The sequence below is a fragment of the Gambusia affinis genome, linkage group LG04 (genome assembly GCF_019740435.1).
Source record: "Gambusia affinis linkage group LG04, SWU_Gaff_1.0, whole genome shotgun sequence".
NCBI lineage: Eukaryota > Metazoa > Chordata > Actinopteri > Cyprinodontiformes > Poeciliidae > Gambusia > Gambusia affinis.
Genome location: NC_057871.1, coordinates 8,655,226 through 8,675,085, shown reverse-complemented (window position 1 = coordinate 8,675,085; position 19,860 = coordinate 8,655,226). Strand labels below are relative to the sequence as shown.

Genomic DNA, 19,860 nt, shown 5'->3' with positions numbered 1-19,860 from the left:
ATCTATTTTGTGAAGCGCACCAGTCCCTCCAGCATTATGCTGCTGGAAACCCAGCATAATGCTGCCACTCTCGTACATCATAGTTGGTGAAATCTGTAAAAAGTTCTCTCTCTCTTTTTCTCCCTCTCTCTCTCTCTCTCTTTCTCTCTCTCTCTATCTCTATCTCTATCAATACTTTAACAAATAGAAATAATTCAAGTTATCCTAACTGGTTCAAAACAAAAACTACTGGCCTCATTTAATGTGAGGGATATGTGTCCTGATGATAAAAATATCAGAGGTGATTTTTTTCTTCTTTTTTTGTACTATTTATTATGCAAATATTTGAAATAGATATTTACACTTCTCAAAAATATATACATTTCACAATATCAAATAAAAACTTAAGGAAGCACAGTAAACATAGAACGCTACAATGAAAGAACTTAACTATTTATATTTATTTACTATTATGTAAACCCTACCTTCCCAATATTTTGCTGTGCAGCTACAACGATATTATTTAAACATGTATGCGATAACATGTTGTCGCCATGGAGATATTTTATTTTATCGAATTTAATTTAATTTAATATCAAGCACATTTTAACTGATTATGGTAATATTAGCCAAATTAAATTACTAAAGAAATTAAATTAAATTACTAAACAGAAAGGGAAAAAATATATAAAATGAAAAAGTCTCCAAAAGAAGGATAATTTACATCAAGTAATAAAAAATGTAAAATAAATAATAATAATAATAATAATAATAATAATAATAATAATAATAATAATAATAATAATAATAATAATAATAATAATAATAATAACAGTAGATATTGTGTTAATAGGCTTTACTGTATATTTTTAAGACATATTTTATCACAAAGTATTTATCTTCAAGCTCAACTTTTCAAAACAGCTGTTATTGGAGTTATTAATCAATCAATCAATCAATCAATCAATCAATCAATCAATCAATCAATCAATCAATCAATCGATCGATCGATCGATCAAATGTTTTTGTATGGCACATTTCAGCAATAAGACAGAACTTAACTGTAAAGGTCAAAGTGCTTTTACAAAAACCGCCGCAGGATGACTGAATATTAACAACACAGTTGAAGTGTGAACTACGCACACATCCATAGGCACCGGACCCGGCCACCCCGCCCCGGTCCCGCCCAAACGCCCGACCCCTTGAAGCAAACAGACAGGATCATATGACGGCAGCCTAACCGGAGCGGCTCACTCACGCAGCAGCTCAGTTGTCACAGCTACACGCAGAGAAAGAGGATTTTCGTAACTTCCAGTTTTGTGGAGCCATCGATCCGCTTTTTTCCCCGAGCCTGATGTCAGTGACACCGCGGGGCGCCGAGTGTCGCGGTTTTTTCTCCGGAGTTGCCTAATTGAGTTCCTCCACTCACTGAGAGGTCCGCGTTTTGCCCTTCAGCAAGGCAGCTGTGAAACTAGCGTCTCTCCGCAGCGGGAACAGACCGAGAGGCAGAGCGGAGAAGTAAGTCTGATGTCCCTGCAGCGGCTCTGTTAGTGTTGATGCTTAAAATCACAAAAACTTGTGGCTGTAGCAACAAACGGGTTAAAACGAGGAGAATATGTGATTTACATCTACAGCCGGCGATTCATATGATTATTTATGTGTCATTTTATGGTTATTGACTAATTACGCTAATTGATGTTGCTTAAAATATTTATTTTTTTGTCTTGCATTGGGGTAAAATCGTTCTTGTATTCAAGTTTTTTTTCTATTAACTTAAAAAATTTGGATCAATATGGTTTTTATTACCTGTATAATTTGAAAAGATAATTCCGAGATAAAAAAAAAAAGAAGTATTTTTGAAAATCAGTCTATAATAGGTTTAAGATTCATAATACTTGCCTGTCCTATATACAAAATATATTTTGCGCTGCCCAATAAAAACATCCCGTTGCAAATCAAGGCAGGACAAATTTTCTTTAATTACATGACCAGATTTGAGATCTTAAAACTTTTTATTTCATTGAACTGCATGAGAAACATTAAAAGAGAGTGCAATGAAAAATATTTTGTTGCTAATCAAAGCACAAAATGACTTTTTTCTCCATCCTTTCTTTTAAATGTCAAAGTAATATGAATGCACTTTAGTGCAATTAAAAAGCATTAATTTTGATCTTATTGTATTCCTGATGGCTACTAGTTTAAGAAATCCAATGTCTGTTAAATTTTTGCAACTTACATACCATCAACTTTCTTTGGTCTTAATTGACTGAAAATAATGAAAATTCACAATAAATTAGACCAGTGTATTAATGTAGCCGAGATCAGATAAGAAGGAGAAACAATAAACAGAAAACAGTGCAAAGTGCAAAGTTTACTTTTGTGTATCATCTTTTAATATTTGACATTTTTTACTTAATGTTAATTACATCAGCAATGTTAACTAAATTTGTCTGCTAATTATCAATAATTAAAGTAAATTGAATGAGTGACAAATATTAAGAAGAGCTGTGGAGAGAGAATAAATCTGTAACTGTGTCACACCTGAACCGTCCTCTTAGTTTAATTAGATCTTTTACAATCTGCATCTCCTCCCCTGTGTGTGTGTGTGTGTGTGTGTGTGTGCGTTTCTCTGTCTCTCCCTGTTTCCTGTGCTTTGTTTCAAGGCCTGGGCTTGCGTCACACATTCCACTTGGCATATGAAGCCCTTATCCTGTTTAGAGCCTGGAGAGAGAAAGAAAGAAGGGAGGAGAGAAGGATGTTGGGGGTAGAACGGGTGTAACGAATACAACATCTCTCCTCTTTTCCCAGCTTCTTTCCATCTTTTTTTTTTCTTTCTACTTCAGTCAGGAAGCATAAAGAGAAAACTCTTCTGTCCATTTTTATTGATTTCTTATTATTTGCTGAAAATATCGGCAGCACACACACCCACACGCCCTGAATACCCCACCCATCCCAACGCCTCCTTCCCTGAATCAACATGCTGATGTTATCTGGTGGAACAAAATGCGCTAGACTGCATGTACACACACATACATACACACACACACACACAGCTGCTCAAAGGCCATGTCCTAGGGAACATTAAGGCTAAACATTAAACTCCTGGATACTGAAGGGTTGGTGGTTCTCAGTGGGAACTTACGGGAAAAGGACACTGTGCTCCTCAGACAGCCATAAACTTAAAAAGCTGTAAGTAGTTACACAACCTCATGCGTGCCAGCACACTCACACACACATGTTTATGTCATGCTGAAGCACACACACACACACACGCCCACACGCACACACACTAGCACTTATGTTGGTGTGTTTCAACCACTGGAGTGAGCCAATACGACTATCCCACCGCCTGCCCCCCTCCCCGTGTCTGAGGTTTGTTGAAGTTTTGTCATATTTTGGTTGAAACCCACCTCATTTTCTTCTCATTTTCTGTCTCAGTCTTGTTCTTTCCACTTCCATTTTGACATAGTTTGGTTACAGCGGCTGTTTTTTTTTGTGTTTTTTTTTTTTGTTCAGTCCCCCCCCACCCCCCCCTGTTCCCCTCTCATTCTTGGGGCAGGGAGGTGCAGTATGTGGTGGAGGGGAGGGAGTCAGACAGGAAACCACAGGCCCCCTGCAGCAGCACCCCCCATTTGGCTTGGCTCTCCTGCTCCTCCTCCTCCTCCTGCTCTCCTTCACACCCCCCAACCCATCACGGAGTGTGGAAATAATAACAGTCGGCCTGAACTCTGAGGGGCTTCCGCTTCTCTCCCCGGTCCTCCTCTCCCCTTCCCCTCTGTCCTCAGTTGTCTGGAAAGCCTCAAAAACTGCGCTCTCTTTGACAAGCTCAACTTGAGGTGTGCACGCGTGTTTTGCCTTTGTCAGTGCTTGACAGCTCCGGTTGTTTCTTTAAATGCGCGCTCATCCACAGTTTTGCGTGTGGATGTGCGTGCAAGACGATGGATCCTGTTTCCTCTCCCCTGCTGATGGCCCCCTCTGGGTTCCCCCCCTGAGGTCTGCAGGCCTGTAGCCAGAGAGGAGCAGAGAGGATCTGTGTGTGTTCGTGTGTGTGTGTGTGAGTGAGTGTGTTTTTTGGGGAGTAGGGCCTAGGCAGCTCAAATGAGGGAATTGGAAGCCAAAATAAGACGAGAGAGGGGCCTCAAACTGAGAGGAGTCAGAGTTTATGTTATTTGTGAAGTCAAGGAACCAGAAGTGGGAGAATGATGATTTGGTTTGGTGCAGCTACCAGTTGCAAAACCTTGTCGGCTGCAAAAACATTTGAGCGAAGAATCTTACATTCTAAAAATAAATAAAAAATAGCAAGTTTGATTTAAAGTTTCCTCTTGCACCACATGTCAGTGTATTCCCAGCCCGGGCTCTTCACTCTAAGCTGAGCTGTGCATCATGGGTATTCAGGAGTGTGGCTTGGTGAATTTGGCTTCAGTGTAAAAGTGCTTTGAGTGAAAAAACAGCATATTAATTCAGTCCTTTAAAAAAAGGAAAAAACTTCTGCAGAAACATTTCTGGTCACAAATACCATGGAGAGTCATGGTTAGAGCAGGACTACACAGTATCAGGAACACAAACAGTTGCTGAACATTAAGATTACAATAATGATTATGATAAACCCAAATTGGGTTGTTTTCCTTTGTCCCCATCATTATAACCATCCTCCAATTTTCTGTAAGGTTTATCATCTCTGGCTGTAAGAATATATGATATCTGGGGCAGTTAGTCCCCTTCAGAATGGCCAAGTTTCTTATTGGAGTATTTGGATACGAAGGCATGACTTTTAAAATATGATATTTAACTAATTATTGCATCCAATCAGTCCTTTGCATTTGGAATTTTCCAAAAATTGAAAATGCAAACAGATGAAAAGTTAGCCAACACTCCTATGACTGGAGCGTTGGAAAGTACCCGAGTTTTTCAATGCTGCAGATAAAGCTATTAAAATGTTGAATCAATCAGTCTGTACAGTCTGGCGTCCGTTTAATGAAACATGTTTGTGTGACCCAGGTTTCTCTTTATCTCTGAAGCAAATAACAACTAAGCACTACTACACTTTATGAAGTCAACCCACTGCTGTTGAGCCTCTGACCTGGAAAGCTAAGCTAAGCTAAGCTAAGCTAAGCTAAGCAACCAGTTGTCCAGTGAAAACCCTTTAGGACCTTCAGTGGTGCAGAGTACCATGCATCATTTCTGACTGTAAACACTGGACAAGTCGCGCTGAAGTGCAACTGGACAGCCAAAGGAAGTTTCTTTAAAAGTGACTGTGCTAGGAAAATAACTATTAAACACCATTTGGAATAAAATGGTGCTAAAAAGTAAAGAAGTAGCCTCGGGCCCTAATCTCATCTTCATGTAAAGAGCTACCATGATACTTGTGATACTTGTTCTTATGGTTATCGTGCCATGAAAATCTCATTCTGGCCAGGTGCCTAATTGGTGCTGAGAGACACAGAGAGCAACTCTGAAGCAACAAAAGCCAACAGGCAGAAAGTGTGCTCTTAGAAGCTCACAAGAAGTGGACCGTTGGATTATTGGCTCACCACCTGGATGAGTAAGGCAATTAAGACTCTGTCTAAGGGCTAATTGCAATGTCAACAGCAAAGTGTGAGTCAGTGTGTACTTCAAGTTCCAGGTTTGCAGGAGATGAGGCAATATTGCTGTAAGCTGCAGAGAAGAAGTTTGGCAATCTGGCATCAAAGTGACAGTCATGAGCTAAAACAGCAGAGCACTGACATGAGGTGATGCTGATGGGGAAAGGAAAAAATAGGCTTTAAAGTAAAGGAAAAGTCAGAGTGAGGAGCAGGGAACTCATGGCTTTCAGTCTGTGTGTGTGTGCATGTGTGTGTGCGTGCGTATGGGGGTGGGTGGGTGTGCTGCAGTGTGTTCTTGGACAAAGACGTTGTCTGGAGGTTTCTGGTCTCTCTGGTGATCTCATCATCTCCAGTCTGCTGCCATTAGAGCATGTGTGCGTGTCTGTAATAATTTAGCCTTTTAGTGATTTAGTGTGTGTGTTTTGTTGAGCTTGCAGAAAGTTTTGTGTGCTTCTGTGATCATGTAAAAATGCTTGTGTGTGTGTGTGTGTGTGTTTGTGTGTGTGGTTGAGTCGGTAGCCAAGGCCTGCAAGCCGCAATATTTTCCCCTTCAGTCATGTTTGTTTTATATCATTCATAGAGAAGGAGAAGAAGAAGAAGAAGAAGAGCAAGGAGGTGGTGGGGGGGGTGGATTAGATGAATATGGCAGCAACATGAGTTTTTGTTTGGAGAGCAAATGGAGAGGAGGTGGAGGGGAAGAGCTGGAGCCCAAGTGTGGAGAGGAGATGCAGGAAGTGTTTGCTGAGTGGGTTGGGGTTGAGTACACAGTAGCTTTACTGACCTAGAAAGACAATATTTGCAGACATGCTCAAACACACACCCACTTGTGCACAACAGGAAAAAAAATTTTCCCTCACACCATGACTTAGGCTTGTTATGACCCACTCCTAAATTATTCCCTTCACCTTTTAAATCATGACTGATTTCTGCCTGGTTTCTGTCCTGCAGAAGAAGGAGATTAAAGTCTTTGACTCATACCTACTTAAAGGGATCACTTTATTTTGCTTTTGTTTTTATTTACCAACATTTGAAAACGACACACATTATTCTCAGTTATGTAAATGTTCTACTCAGGAAAAAGGACAATGGTATGTTTTTGCAACTGCATGAAGTTTTTTCTAAGAATTGTACCTGCATTTAAGCCCATAAGCATTTGTTCCAGTTTTTTTTTCTGTTGAAAGATGAACCTGAATAAGGAATGGGTTTTAAAGAAAAAAGAACCATTCCACAGCTTGCACACATATCAGTGAATGCTGTTAGGGGCGCATACTGGAGGTGCAAATGTCTCCAGGGCTGTTCTTGCACAGGTGTTAAGAGATAATTGACATTTACAGTACGCACTCTGAAGTTCCACAGAGGCTCGGCGTCACATGTGTGACTGTTGGTATGTAAAAAAACTAAAACATTTCAAAATGTGTTGTTGGAAAATATAATATTGATTTGATAGATGGAGGTAAAAAAAAACTCAATAAGCAAATGAAGTTTTGAGAAAAATGTTTAAATGCAGAATTTTAAAAGTAGCTAATACTAAATTAACAAAATAAGAAAAATAATTAAATAAAATCTGCATTTATTTAACTGATTTGGAAAGTATATTAATCACTACTTTAAAAAAAATAGGATAAATAACTATCTTTGAAATCTTTATCTTTCAGTAAAATTGCAATAGAACCACTGGTATGTAGTGATTATTTTTAAAATAAAGAGTAATTGGGAATAAATTTTATTCACTAAAAATCAGCATTTTTGCAAATTAAAGAAGAAAAAGTCTCAAGTTTGCTTTTTTGGGTTTGGATGAAAGATGTGCTCAATATTTCTCTGCTGAAATTGTGATAAATAGAATATTTACCTACTCTTGTATAAATATTTTTTGTTGTTTTATTTCATCAATGTTAAGCCAACACTGTAGAACAAGGTGTTGTTGTTTTTTTTCTACTCACACTAAAGAACCGACTGTAGCACATTTAAAGTTTCTGGTTGTCGCGGTAAAAAGTCCCTCTAAAGTCCTTCCTTTATCCATTTCCTGTTGTCATGATCTGTTTGTGCTTTATACTTGCCTGTACTGTCAGCGCCGCGTGTGATTCACAAACCACAATAGGAAAATGGTTTGACCTCTGGTTGAACTGCCATACAATTCAAACCTGGATTAGAAAACACGCTCCCACAGCACGCAGACACACACTCACACACACGCACACCTGACTGCCAGGCTCTTTGTTTCCCTGAAGCCGGGCAAAGGGCGAGGCTCCACTCGTCATGTTCACACCCTTCCTGACCCAGCTAGCAAGCATCCGTCTCTCTCCCCATCTGGAGCCTCGGTGTGTGTCTCTGCCTTCCTGTATCTGTCTGTCTGGACGTGATGGCTGGTGTTCTTACCCATTAGTTAATAATTAAAGGCTAACCTGTCCCAGACTCTGGACTTTAATCAGGTCATACACAGACACACACACACACACACGCACAGAGTCCCTCAGGGTACATTCTTTGACAGTTTCTGTTGCTTTAATGCTCCAGTGAACACACACACACACACACACACACGCACGCACGCACACTTACACCCCATCACACTCAAAAACTCCCATTTAGGCCCAATCTACCAACCCAGCTGTACCTGGCCATTTGAAGCCAAGGTAACTGAAGCCAGAGTGGAAACCTCACACTCTTTTATCCAAATACCAGGCGGTTCTCAGCACATGCAGAGTGTTAATGTGTGATCTGGTGTCTGAAGTTTCCAGGCACATCAAACCTGCAAAATGTCTTCTGTGGTCCCAGAAACCTTTTTTTCTTTAAGCATTTTGTGTTTTTTATCCCAATATATATCAAACTATTAAGATGTTATGTGACTTAATGTGTATGAACCAATTGGCAAGTAAGGATTACACAAATGAAATATGTAGAATAAAAGGTGTGTGCATGCTTGAATTGTCAAAGTTAAATTTCATTAGACGAGAGGATTTTAAACTTTGTATTAGAAGTACAGCCTCAGTTATTATTTCTAATAAATATTATAGAGATTCAGATTGACGGGATTGATCTCTGGTTTTTGAAAACCTTTGACTTCCTGATCTCAGTTTTAGCATATTCTGATTCTCTTATCATGTATTTATTTATTTTTAGGTAAACACCAATTTATTGTAGATTTTAATAACCTATATTGATTGACACGGTTGGCATTTCAGAGAAAGCTGTCATCATTCCCAACTCCAGGATGACAGGACAACTTCGATGCACTTCTTTACTCTGTTCTGAATCCATTTTTTTCAGCAAATTCTTTTGCAGTAGTTTGTTTCAATCACGGATTGAAATGGTGAAACAACTCGTCTCTTTCTGTGTTAAATTAGTTTCGACACAGAGTAACATATTGACTATAAATAAAAAATAAAAGCCTAATAAAATATTTTTTTCAAGGTGTGGTTTTCCGTTTTTTTTTTATTGGTCTTTTTTGCTTTTCAGAAACAATTGTGGTTGTCGTAAATAATTCAGTTAGGCCTTAACAAAAATTTTAATGGATTGTAGCTTTTACACAAGGATCATGGCTCACAGATGTTTCTATTTATCTGAAGCTTTTTTTCATGAGTGCAAAAGGACGAGGATATCTGACAGTGTGAGCAGGATAAAGCGTACCAATGAATGTGTGTTTTATTTTGTAGGAGCCTGGCCAGTGCAGCCATGCTGATGTATGATTACCCTCCAAAGACCAACATGGAGACGGTAAGGCTGGCGTGTTTTGCAAGCATCATTTTTAGATGCTTTTTTGTGTTTCCATCTTGCCTGAACATGCTGCTGATGCCCCTTCCATCAACCCACATACTCCAACACACACACACACACATGCACGCACACGCACACACATGCACGCACACGTGCACACATGAAAAACAGCTACACATACTCCTGCTAAGAGTCTAGAGCAACTAGTTCCCACATTCCTTCTCTTCCTGGACAAACAAGTTGCATACAGTAGAGATTTGCATACAATGCCTGCACATTCTGCCAGGCTAATGAACACACACACAAATGCACTGTACTTAACAGTTATCTGCTGGTGAGCAGAGTGCTGCGTTTCAATTTTTTCAGCTGGCTGTGGTTGTTTGTGCGGCAGAAACATGTTTTCCATGTTATTCAAGGCAAAGCGGAAATGTTTACCTCTCTGTTCTTTTGTTTCCCTTCGCCACTTCCTCCTCCTGCATCCTCTCTTCCCCTCCTCGCAGTCATTCCCAGAGCCATACGGGGTGATCTTTCACCATCCCAGTGCCTTCTACAGGGTGCCCATGCAGCCCTTCACCCCATGCAACCCCACGCAGAGCCAGCAGGAGCCGGTGGACCTGTCGGTCAGCAAGCGCTCCTCCTCCACCTCGTCCTCGCCTCCAGCATCCTCCCCGGCCTCGCCTCCCAGCTCTCCGTCCTCCACCTACAGCTCGGCGAGCCGCGCTTCTCCCTGCTCCCCGCACTCTCAGCTCCACTCGTCGCCCACCCACTCCCTCCCGCCACCCACTCACATGATGCCTTACCCACCCATGGTCATCCAAAGTCCCGGGGTGATGGTGTCGCCGCTCGTGCTGCCCCTGCCCCTCATGTACCCGTCACCAATTCCCCTGCATCCGTCGATGATCGTGAGTTCGCCGGTCCCGAGCGATGAAGGTCATCTTCCCAGCAGAGAACATAAGTATGGTGAGACCTGTTTGTCGCTTAATCTGTATTCTGCTCGACCTAGCCTTGCACCCACAAACATCTGAATATTTTAAAGGGATTAGACCTTTAAAGGTAAAGTAGCTAATAATTGTGAAATGGAAGCAAAGTAATGAAAAGGCCGTAAAAGATTTTTCCAAGTAAAAATTTTAAAAGTGCGGCACACATTTCCATTTTGCCTTGGTGAGTCAATTTTGACTCTGGTCTCTTAGAAAAATCCAAGGAAATTTGAAAAGCACTTAAATTCTTAAGCATTATACACTGCAAAAACACACAGTGTACTAATGTACACTTGAAACAAGCCCAAACTAACTTACAAGTAGCATTTTGATAAGATATAGGAGCTTTTTTAAGTCAATAACTTCTTAATATTGATGAGAAATAACTAGTTCCACTGGCAGATTATTTAACTTATAAATAATGGAAAGCATCTTGTTACAAATGAATAATCTGCCAGTGGAACTAGTGCCACAATTAAAGGAATTATTTACCTAAAACTCTCTTCTAGATCTTGCTGAAAAGTTACTTGTGAATCTTGGTTTCAAGAGTATTAAGATATTTGCTAAAGCTAGGCTAAAAATATTCTTAGAAAAACAAAATCTGCAAGATTTTGTGTTCGCACTGTAATGGACACACTGCTTCTGCCCTGCCTGAGGTCCTCTTCTGTTTCTTATCTATTTCGGTCTGAAATACATTTGCATGACACTTGATGTCTATCTTGAATACATGAAGCTAACAATGAGTATGTTAAGTGGCAGGGCTGGGTCATGACATGCTGTTGTAGTGTCACAGTTGGAGGTAAATTCAACTTAACTTAGAAATGCTTCTGATCAAAAAAGATAAAAGGTGACATATATATATATATCTATTATCTTTAACTAGCTTACTTTAAATGTCTTCTCACGAAGAAAATAGTTTATTGTGATAATAATAAGTTGGATTCAAACAGAAGTCAACTGGGTTTTGCTATTGCCCTAAACTGGTTCCTTCTTCAACGTCTATATTTGTCTCTTACTTATAATGAGGAAGCACTTTTTTCACTCTGCTCTTAGAAAAACAATTTCAGCAAATTTTCAGTTTTTTATTCTGGAAGATGTTTTATTTTTGTCCTGTTGCCTGTGGTCTGCTGGAGGGCGCCACAAATTACTCACTTCTCTAAATCTTTCACATTTGACAGGCACACACTTGATGAAAATAACAAAATATTAGAGCTAAGCACACAAAAACACACAAAGAGTTTACCAGGGGCATTCCTTTGGAACTACCTGCTGCTGAAAGTTTCATTATTGGGTATTAATCTTGGATTTACCTTCTGGGGATAACCATTTATGTGTGAAGAAAAGTTTCACAATATGTAAACAGAAAGAAAACTAACAAAACTGTGTATCTCTTATGTTTCACCAGTTCACTCTACGAAGCACGGGGAGGTCCATGACCTGCACAAGCCAATCAAAACCGAGCCTCAACCTGATCTCTCCCAGGAAGCACTGAGCAGCCATGAGATGAAATCCTCCGTCATCAGGATACCGCACGAGTACGAGTGAGTGACTCACACAGATGCCAGCTAACTGCATCGATTCTGAGAAAAAAACAACAAAAGTTGCACAAGCTGCTTCGTGTTCTTCCCCTTTAGCTTTATATGGAAGTGTTGTTCATAGACCTGGTTTCAACATTATCCATGTTGAGATTTGTTCAAAGCCTAGATGCTGTCCCACAAGTAGAGTCAATAAAGGTCCTTGACACTGAAACACAGGACATAGCAGTTTTGTTCCTTTATTAGTAATGGGTTTGCAGCAAATACTACAACAAAGATTTCTGCTGGGAGAAAGGCAATGATAAATAATCAGAAAAACAAAAACTGGTTTGGATTAATAGCGAAAAATTTGATTTAGGTTTCAGTCTTGATGAAATTTACTGATGAAAACCAGAAGTTTTGCAAGCAAAGCAGGCCTTATTTGTGAGCTGCTCGCTGTTTACATTAGTGCTCCCCTATTTTCCTTCTAATACCTGCACTCACTGTATGTTCCTTTGTTCAAATAGATTGTATTTGCAAGATAATATTCTGATTACACAATGTATCAAATCTTTTGCATACTGTACATTTCATCTGCCTTTCCTCTGTATCACAAGTATCAAACTCCAGTCCCCAAGGGTCGCTGTCCTGCAGTTTTTAGATGTGCCACAGGTACAAAACACTGGGTTGAAATGGCTTAATTACCTCCTCCTTGTGTAGATCAGTTCTCCAGAGCCTTAATTATTCTATCCAGGTGTGATGCAGCAGAGACAAATCTAAAAGTTGCAGGACTGCGGCCCTTGAGGACTGGAGTTTGACACCCCTGCTCTATATGAATAATCACTCTTTTCTCACTTGGCACACCTCTTCAGTAAAAAACACCTCTGACAAATGACAGCACTTTTCACTTTTACTGCCAGTAAACGTACCAATAAAACTTCCTTTTTTTCCTTTTGGTTCATATTCTGTTGCTCTTCTGTAACAGAATATAAAAGTGTCACTTTTAGGATTTTTATAAGGAGGGCTGTAAAGATGAAAGATCTTCTGCTTAACAGCTTTTGGAAATCCTATACTTATTGTAATGTGCTATTATGAATAGTATTGTGTAAACAATCTGTTGTTCCTCTACGTGGATCATCCTTCTTTCCTTTTTTATTCTCTTCCCGCTCACCAGCCACACCCTTTCAGTAGAAATACTGATGAAAATTTATACTCTTTTCACTTTTATTGACAAAAACGGCTAATTGTGTTTAAAAAGATTGTAAATATAAATTTTTCTTTTTTGCTAAAGCAAAAATCTGACTTTTATTAAAAAGGATTCATTCATTAGGAGAAAAATTATTGTTCCCTTATTAACAATTTCTACAAAATAAATAAAAATAAAGAACTTTTGGTCCTTTTTACTATTTTTAATTTATCAGAATGTGTTGAAACTCATAATTTTATTCCATTGACGTTCTGCTTCTCTGGAGTATAAATAAGATGCAGCACAGAGGCCCATTGATTTTTACCCACTCTTCAAAATGGGAAAGACAAAATAATCTGCAATTCAAGGCAGATTGAAGGCAAATTACTGCTGATCTTCATAAACTGGAAAATTGCAACAACTTGCCCCTGTCTACAGCCGGAGCAATGATTAAAATGTTTAAAACATCTGTAGTTGTGACGAAGGAGAAATATTTCCGTCCAGGTGCTTAGGAAAAAAGACTTTTCTTGTCCACCATGGTGTAATCTGCAAAATTGGGCAGGGACTTTTTACCCAACGGTCATTTTAAAGATGAATGTAAGAATGTGTCATTATTGGGTTTTTAAGTTGGATAAAAGTCCAAAACATACAGTCAAATCAAGACAGGAATTGTTCACTAGATTTAAAACTACTGTTTCTATGACAACCTCCGTCTGTCAGAGACAAATGCTACAGAAATAATTTGGGTTAAGCTGAATGAAAGAGTTGACCCAGGATGTTCTGCCATGATTGTGCAAAGAGGAATTATCAAAGTTAATTTATTATATGCCCTTTGTACACATCTTCAGCAGATCGTGATAGTGGAGAGGCTGTACGTGTGTCCATGTCACTTCTCGTAAACTTCTTCCCTCCCTCTTCTTCCCGCTCCTTATTTTCCACGCTTCCTCTGGTTTTTTTTTTTTTTTTTCGGAACTGTCTTATCTTTCGCTAACTAGAGGCCTTTTTGTGCCCCTTAAAGAAATAATTACAGGTTTTCTTGCACAGGTGTTAGTCAGAAAGGTACACTGGCAGTTGGTTCTCAACTACTTTTTTTTGGGCTGTTTTGTTTCCGTGTGTAAGTTGAGAGCAACCCATCCGTTTCTGTTGTCAGGGTGGCTGCCTTTACAGGCTTGTTCTTGTAGCCGTGCCAACTGAGAAATAAATGGCCCCTTAAGAGGGCATCAGTAGGTGTGACTTGATCTGTCAACATCTCCTCTTTACATACACACACATATAACCTATAATATAAACTATAACCAAGCTGTAAATATGTCAGAGCTGTCTAATAATGATGGGTTTTGGCCCTGTTCTTTTGAGCGGTGTGTGTTGCAGAGCAATTCTCTGGATTCCTCTATGCAAAAATTGATTCACATTTTAACACTCAACACCTGCTCCCAACTGCCACTTACTTAAATACACACCTAGTTCTTCAGGATAAGGTACAAAAGACACACCCTGCTATATATATATATATATATATATATATATATATATATATATATATATATATATATATATACTGTATACATATATATATATATATATATATATATATATATATATACATACAGTACAGACCAAAAGTTTGGACACACCTTCTAATTGAATTCAATTAGAAGGTGTGTCCAAACTTATATATATATTTGACATGTATCCCTGCTCTGTTTTGCTCACTTTTAGGATTTTTATGCACCCAGCTTTGCAGGGCTGTAAGGACCAAAAGATCTACTGCTTCACATCTTTTAGAAATTATTGTTTTTCTTATGCATGCGGTCAATCTCTGAGAGAATCAAACTGTGACAGATATAGTATATTCTTATCGTAAAACTACAAAGCAAAGAGAAATAGATGAGGAAAAATGTGCTACTCCTCAATATAGTAGCGTCCAACAAAATCAAACGGCTGTAAATTTCAACATTTTGAACCAGGACTCTGGTGCCCTCTGTTGGCCACCTTAGGTAGAACGGGAATAACATTCTATTAATTTCCCCCCCCTTTTTTTTGTCTGTCTTAGGTGCAACAATCCATCAGTGATAGTTCGCACGAGCTCCAAGCATCCTCTACCAGCTGAGTCGCCTGACACGCAGAAAAAGCGGCGAATTCACTGCTGCGACTTCTCTGGCTGCAACAAAGTGTACACCAAGAGCTCTCACCTCAAAGCGCATCGCAGAACACACACCGGTAAGAGGCCTCGCTCTCAACACTCCAAGAACATCTTGAACCTTGAGGCGTCCTAGGAGAGCTTTTAATGTTGGAGGGAATAAAGTAAATACCAGTATTTTACCTTATATTTATTTTTGTTTTGCTCTTTGTTAAATTTACATGTTTCAGATCGGCAAATACATTTAAATATCAAAGATAAGTTAATACAAAAAAAACTGTTTTGAAATGATGATACCAGCTTGTGAGAAAGTGTGAAAAACTAACCACTTCCTGTTGACAATTAATTAACGGAAATGAACCTCATTTTATAAAAACCGAGTTCAGTTTCTCAAGTGACACCCAGGCAGACCAGTTACTACCAGGTCTGTAGAATCTATGTAATAAAACAGAACCTGTTTGACGACATGAGGTAGGCTTACATGTGTTAAAAAGCAACACACGACTTCCTGACGCTGCTGTTTCTATGTACTGTTGACCAAAACCTATTATATCGATCCCAACTGCAGCCCCGTCTCAATGCCAGCACCAGGTGTTCAGTCTAATGTGACCTTCCTCTCATGCCTTTGTTCTCTTCTTCTGTTTTGTGTAGGAGAGAAACCTTACAAGTGCGTGTGGGAAGGCTGCACATGGAAGTTCGCCCGTTCAGACGAGCTAACGAGACACTTCCGCAAACACACGGGGGTCAAACCGTTCCAGTGTCCAGACTGCGAACGCAGCTTCTCCCGCTCAGACCACCTGGCTCTGCACAAGAAACGCCACCTTTTAGTGTGAAATCCTCCACGCCGGCCAGGCGACGCGTATTTTAGGCCGAGGTTCATTGTTGGGACTTCACCACTTTGACTTGACGGTGTTAAAATGGCCGACTGAAAGGGATTGGGGGAAATATTCCTCAGGGTGCATGTTTTGGACCCTTTCACCTCATTCGTAAGAGCTGGTAACGCCTTCCTCCTCTCATTTAGACATTTATGGTTGTTGTGTCAGACCTCTGATCAGCTGTGGAAGGTCCTGAAGGGCTGCAGCATCTCAGCTGGCTTGAGAGCACCGCCCTTCTGTCTGCAGAAACAACCTGCCTCGTCAACCAAGTCTTGGCATGCTCCGACTCTTTAGTGCAACATCAGTTCTTCGTATTTACTTTGTGGGCTTGGACACACTTTCATACATGTTATTTGCTAGCTAGTACAATAAAATGTGAAAACCTTCCAGAATGTATCACATCACACCCACTGTGCATTGTGTCATACACCGTAAGCTTCTTATTTTTCCTGTTTTTGTCGTCTTGCTTCTTCAGCGCAGCTAGCTGTGACTATCGCTAATGCTAATTACTCCGTCAATGGCCACCACGTTACACCACACACCATATCTGCCTCTACAAGCTTACATGATGAAGTGAAGACAGGTAGCTAAATGCTTGCTTTCTTTTGGAGACACACACACGCTCACACACACACACACACACACACACACACACGTGCAGAGCAAGAAAACATGCACTTACTAAAAGCAGCTCAGTCTTGGTTTGGTCTGCTTTTGCTTGTTAAAAAGTGGGACTGCAGGTCTCATTCATTTTTAGGAGTGAAGTGTTTATCAATGTTTTCATTCAGAAATGTGAACGTAGCTGCACAGGGGCATTATTGTGTGAGTGAGAAATAAAGTCACCCATAAAATGGTTAAAGGGTAGAAGAACTATTATGCTTTGTGTATTAAGACATGTTTTGATGTATTTTTAAACTCTTCTGGTTTTTGATGTGACACCGTGGTAGCCTTTTTTACAATATGACACTTTTTATCGTGCCTTTCAAAGTATTACTTTCTCTTGAACGTTTACACATTTTGTTGTGTTACAGCCTGCTACGTCCCTGTATTGTAATAGGATTTTATGTGATAGAGCAAACTAAAATGTTGAACCTTAGCTTTTAGTCTTTTGCAGTGTGTAACAGGGTTTTATATCAGTCCGTGCTGATGAAAAGCACTGCCACAGCATCATCCTACCACCACCATGCTTCACCATGGCGATGATGTGTGTAGACGGTTTTCCACCACACGTTATGTTTTGCAGTCCTTCCACTTTACAAAAACGCACTACTTTTCCGTTGCTCTGTTACATAAAATACATTAAAATTCATGGCTGTAATTTGACTAAATGTGAAAATGTTCAAGGGTTATGGGTACTTTTGCAAGGCACTTTGACAAAAAAATGCAAAGTGCAAAGCATGGAAATTTGCTCTTAAATATTGGCATTTCGGAAACAGTTCGGTTTCATTTAGGCATGACTTGCAGAAGATGTAATTGGAAAGGAAATTTTGTGATTTTTTTCTCTATATTTATAATCATAGGATACACAGTAACAGGTTTTACTGCAATGAAATGCCAGCAAGATTTTAGAGCACATTTTTCTACACCTCCTGGAGAACAAAATAGTTTAAATAGCATCTTTGTACATCTCCAATGTGCACTTTATATCTAAGAATATATTTGTATATAAAAATAGTATCTTATATATCATTCCCAAAGCCAAACAATTTAAAATCACACACTTTTTTCTGCTTATAGAGTTGCTGATTGGTTTAATCTGAAACCTTTTACAGGTGTCATGGTTTGTTATTTTTTTAAGTGGTGCAAAGTCTCATTTATTCACATGTACACAAATATTATACTGAATGTAGCAGCTCAACTGATCTGCATTTGCTCCCTGATACTCAGTGCAGTTCTTTGCCTTGTATATGTTTTTTTTTAATCTATGCACATGCAAGTTGTGATATAATTGATTTTTAAACTGAAAGGGCAATTAATGGTTTTTATTACGCATGATTTTTGATACTCTACTATACATTTCTGTCATGTTGTGTCTTTAATAAACCATATTTCTTTTTAATCTAAGCGGTGGCAATTCAAAGGGAACTGTGTTAAACTGTGAACATATATTTGTACATTACAGGTCTATATGTAATTTTTGCATTTTTTAAAAAAGAATATTCAATATTCCTACCACTCAATAAATATATTGGTTAAAAAATGGAATGGAGTTCTGTCTTTCTACTTCCCTTTCTTTCATTCTTTCTTTCTTTCGTCCCTTCATTCTTTCTCTCTTTCTTTCTTTCTTTCTTTCTTTATTTTTGACAGGCATCAGTTCTTTTGAGTTACATACAGTGCAAAGAAAAATAGACTTCTGTTTGTCTAAACCTAACCAAATGTTAGCTATGTTTTAATTTCATCCTGTTTAAAAACCCTTTTAACAAGTCAGGCTGTTTGTTTAGCGATGAAAAAATATTTAGAAGCAATACATTTTATTTGTACAGAAGAAATGTCACCTTCTACATCCACATTATAGTTTATTTAGAATTCAGTTCCTGAATATTTTCGAACATATTAAGATCATTGTAGTACAAAAATGATAAAAAACATACTTTTGCTTTGTTTCTCTTTGCCCTGTAATTTTTTAAATTATTATTTCAAGTAAGAACATATATTTAAGTTAAATTTAATTTGTTACTCATTCATGTTTGACCACAAAAAGAACAAAAATGTTGTAGTCTAATACATAAAAGCAGGGGTGTCAAACTCATTTTTGTTTTGGGCCAAATCAAGATCATGAATGCTCTTAAGGACCAGTGGTGCCACAACAATGTATTGATAAAACCTGTTCACAAACTGTTAATTTATGAATGAATTACTAAAATTAAATATTATTGAACATCTTTTCAGTCCCTCCAGGATTTCTTGATTCGTTCTGTAATATATTTTTTTTTTGCAATAAAAATCAAAGTGTTTGTGGTACTAATTTGGAAATTGTGATATTTTCACTTATTTATGGCAGTAAATGTGACTTTTTATTATTTGGTGTATAGATCAAGGACTATAATCTGATATCAGTTAAGACTGGGGAAGCTGTTTATAAGTAAAAAAGTAAACAGATAAAAACTACAGTGGTTTAAATGATAAAATAATATTTAAGCACACTTATTGTTTAGTCGAGAATATAGAGGGCCACATTAAAGGCTATGCTGGGCCAGATTTGGCCCACGAGCCTTAAGTTTGACACGGGCAATAAGCAAAAATTTTATGAACATACTTTTTCTCTTTTTCATTACTGGTTTCAGGATAGTCCAGTTACTAAAACATGCAGCAGCTCGGTTTACTTATGCATTAGGTCAGCTAAAGCAATAATATTTAGCGCAAATAAACTGATATGTGTAAAAATTCTAGAAACACATTCTTTTTCTATTGCCGAATTTATTAATAAAATGAAAGTAAAAAATTGGGCTCGTCCGGGATTTGAACCCGGGACCTCTCGCACCCTAAGCGAGAATCATACCCCTAGACCAACGAGCCACGATGTGGACGTGAATGGAACAATTTCATCTAACATGCAACCGATCGCTGTATGTCCAGTATGATGTAAGTGCTTAAATAATCCCTTTTAGCAAAGTAATATATTATCTTGTCTTGTTGGTTCTACTGTACTGAAGTAGTCGAACACATTCTCATTTACTTCAAACAGTTAAGCTAAATGAAGACGAGATGATTCACTCCTGTCTGCTTGCATCACTCTTAAACGCAGGTTTTTAGTAATAGACATATGATAATTAATATAGCGAACTCTTCGCCCCACACTAAATAACATCGAAATTAGCTCTTTTTTTGCTGTAGATGTTCGAGCGTTTGGCATTATCTTAGATACTTGGGGTGTTGTGGCCGCAGTGAATCAT

At 38.7% G+C, this 19,860-nt stretch overlaps 1 protein-coding gene and 1 non-coding gene across 3 annotated transcripts; one reads left to right on the top strand and one right to left on the bottom strand.

Annotated features, from left to right (window-relative positions):
- The first annotated feature begins 1,211 nt into the window (after positions 1-1,211).
- On the top strand, positions 1,212-18,172 carry klf3 (Kruppel-like factor 3 (basic)). 2 transcript variants are annotated; one of them, XM_044114077.1, is made up of 6 exons: positions 1,212-1,497; positions 9,215-9,275; positions 9,776-10,235; positions 11,658-11,793; positions 15,006-15,172; positions 15,744-18,172. In XM_044114077.1, the coding sequence occupies exons 2-6, from the start codon at positions 9,234-9,236 to the stop codon at positions 15,923-15,925; spliced, it is 987 nt and encodes a 328-aa protein (XP_043970012.1). In that variant the 5' UTR covers positions 1,212-1,497; positions 9,215-9,233; the 3' UTR covers positions 15,926-18,172. The 2 variants fall into 2 exon arrangements, with proteins under 2 accessions (XP_043970012.1, XP_043970010.1); XM_044114075.1 differs by lacking the exon at positions 1,212-1,497 and having other exon boundaries at positions 9,180-9,275.
- A 1,239-nt stretch (positions 18,173-19,411) lies between these two features.
- Positions 19,412-19,483, bottom strand: trnap-agg. Its single transcript has one exon. It is a non-coding gene; the product is annotated as a tRNA-Pro (tRNA).
- Between the last annotated feature and the right edge of the window lie 377 nt (positions 19,484-19,860).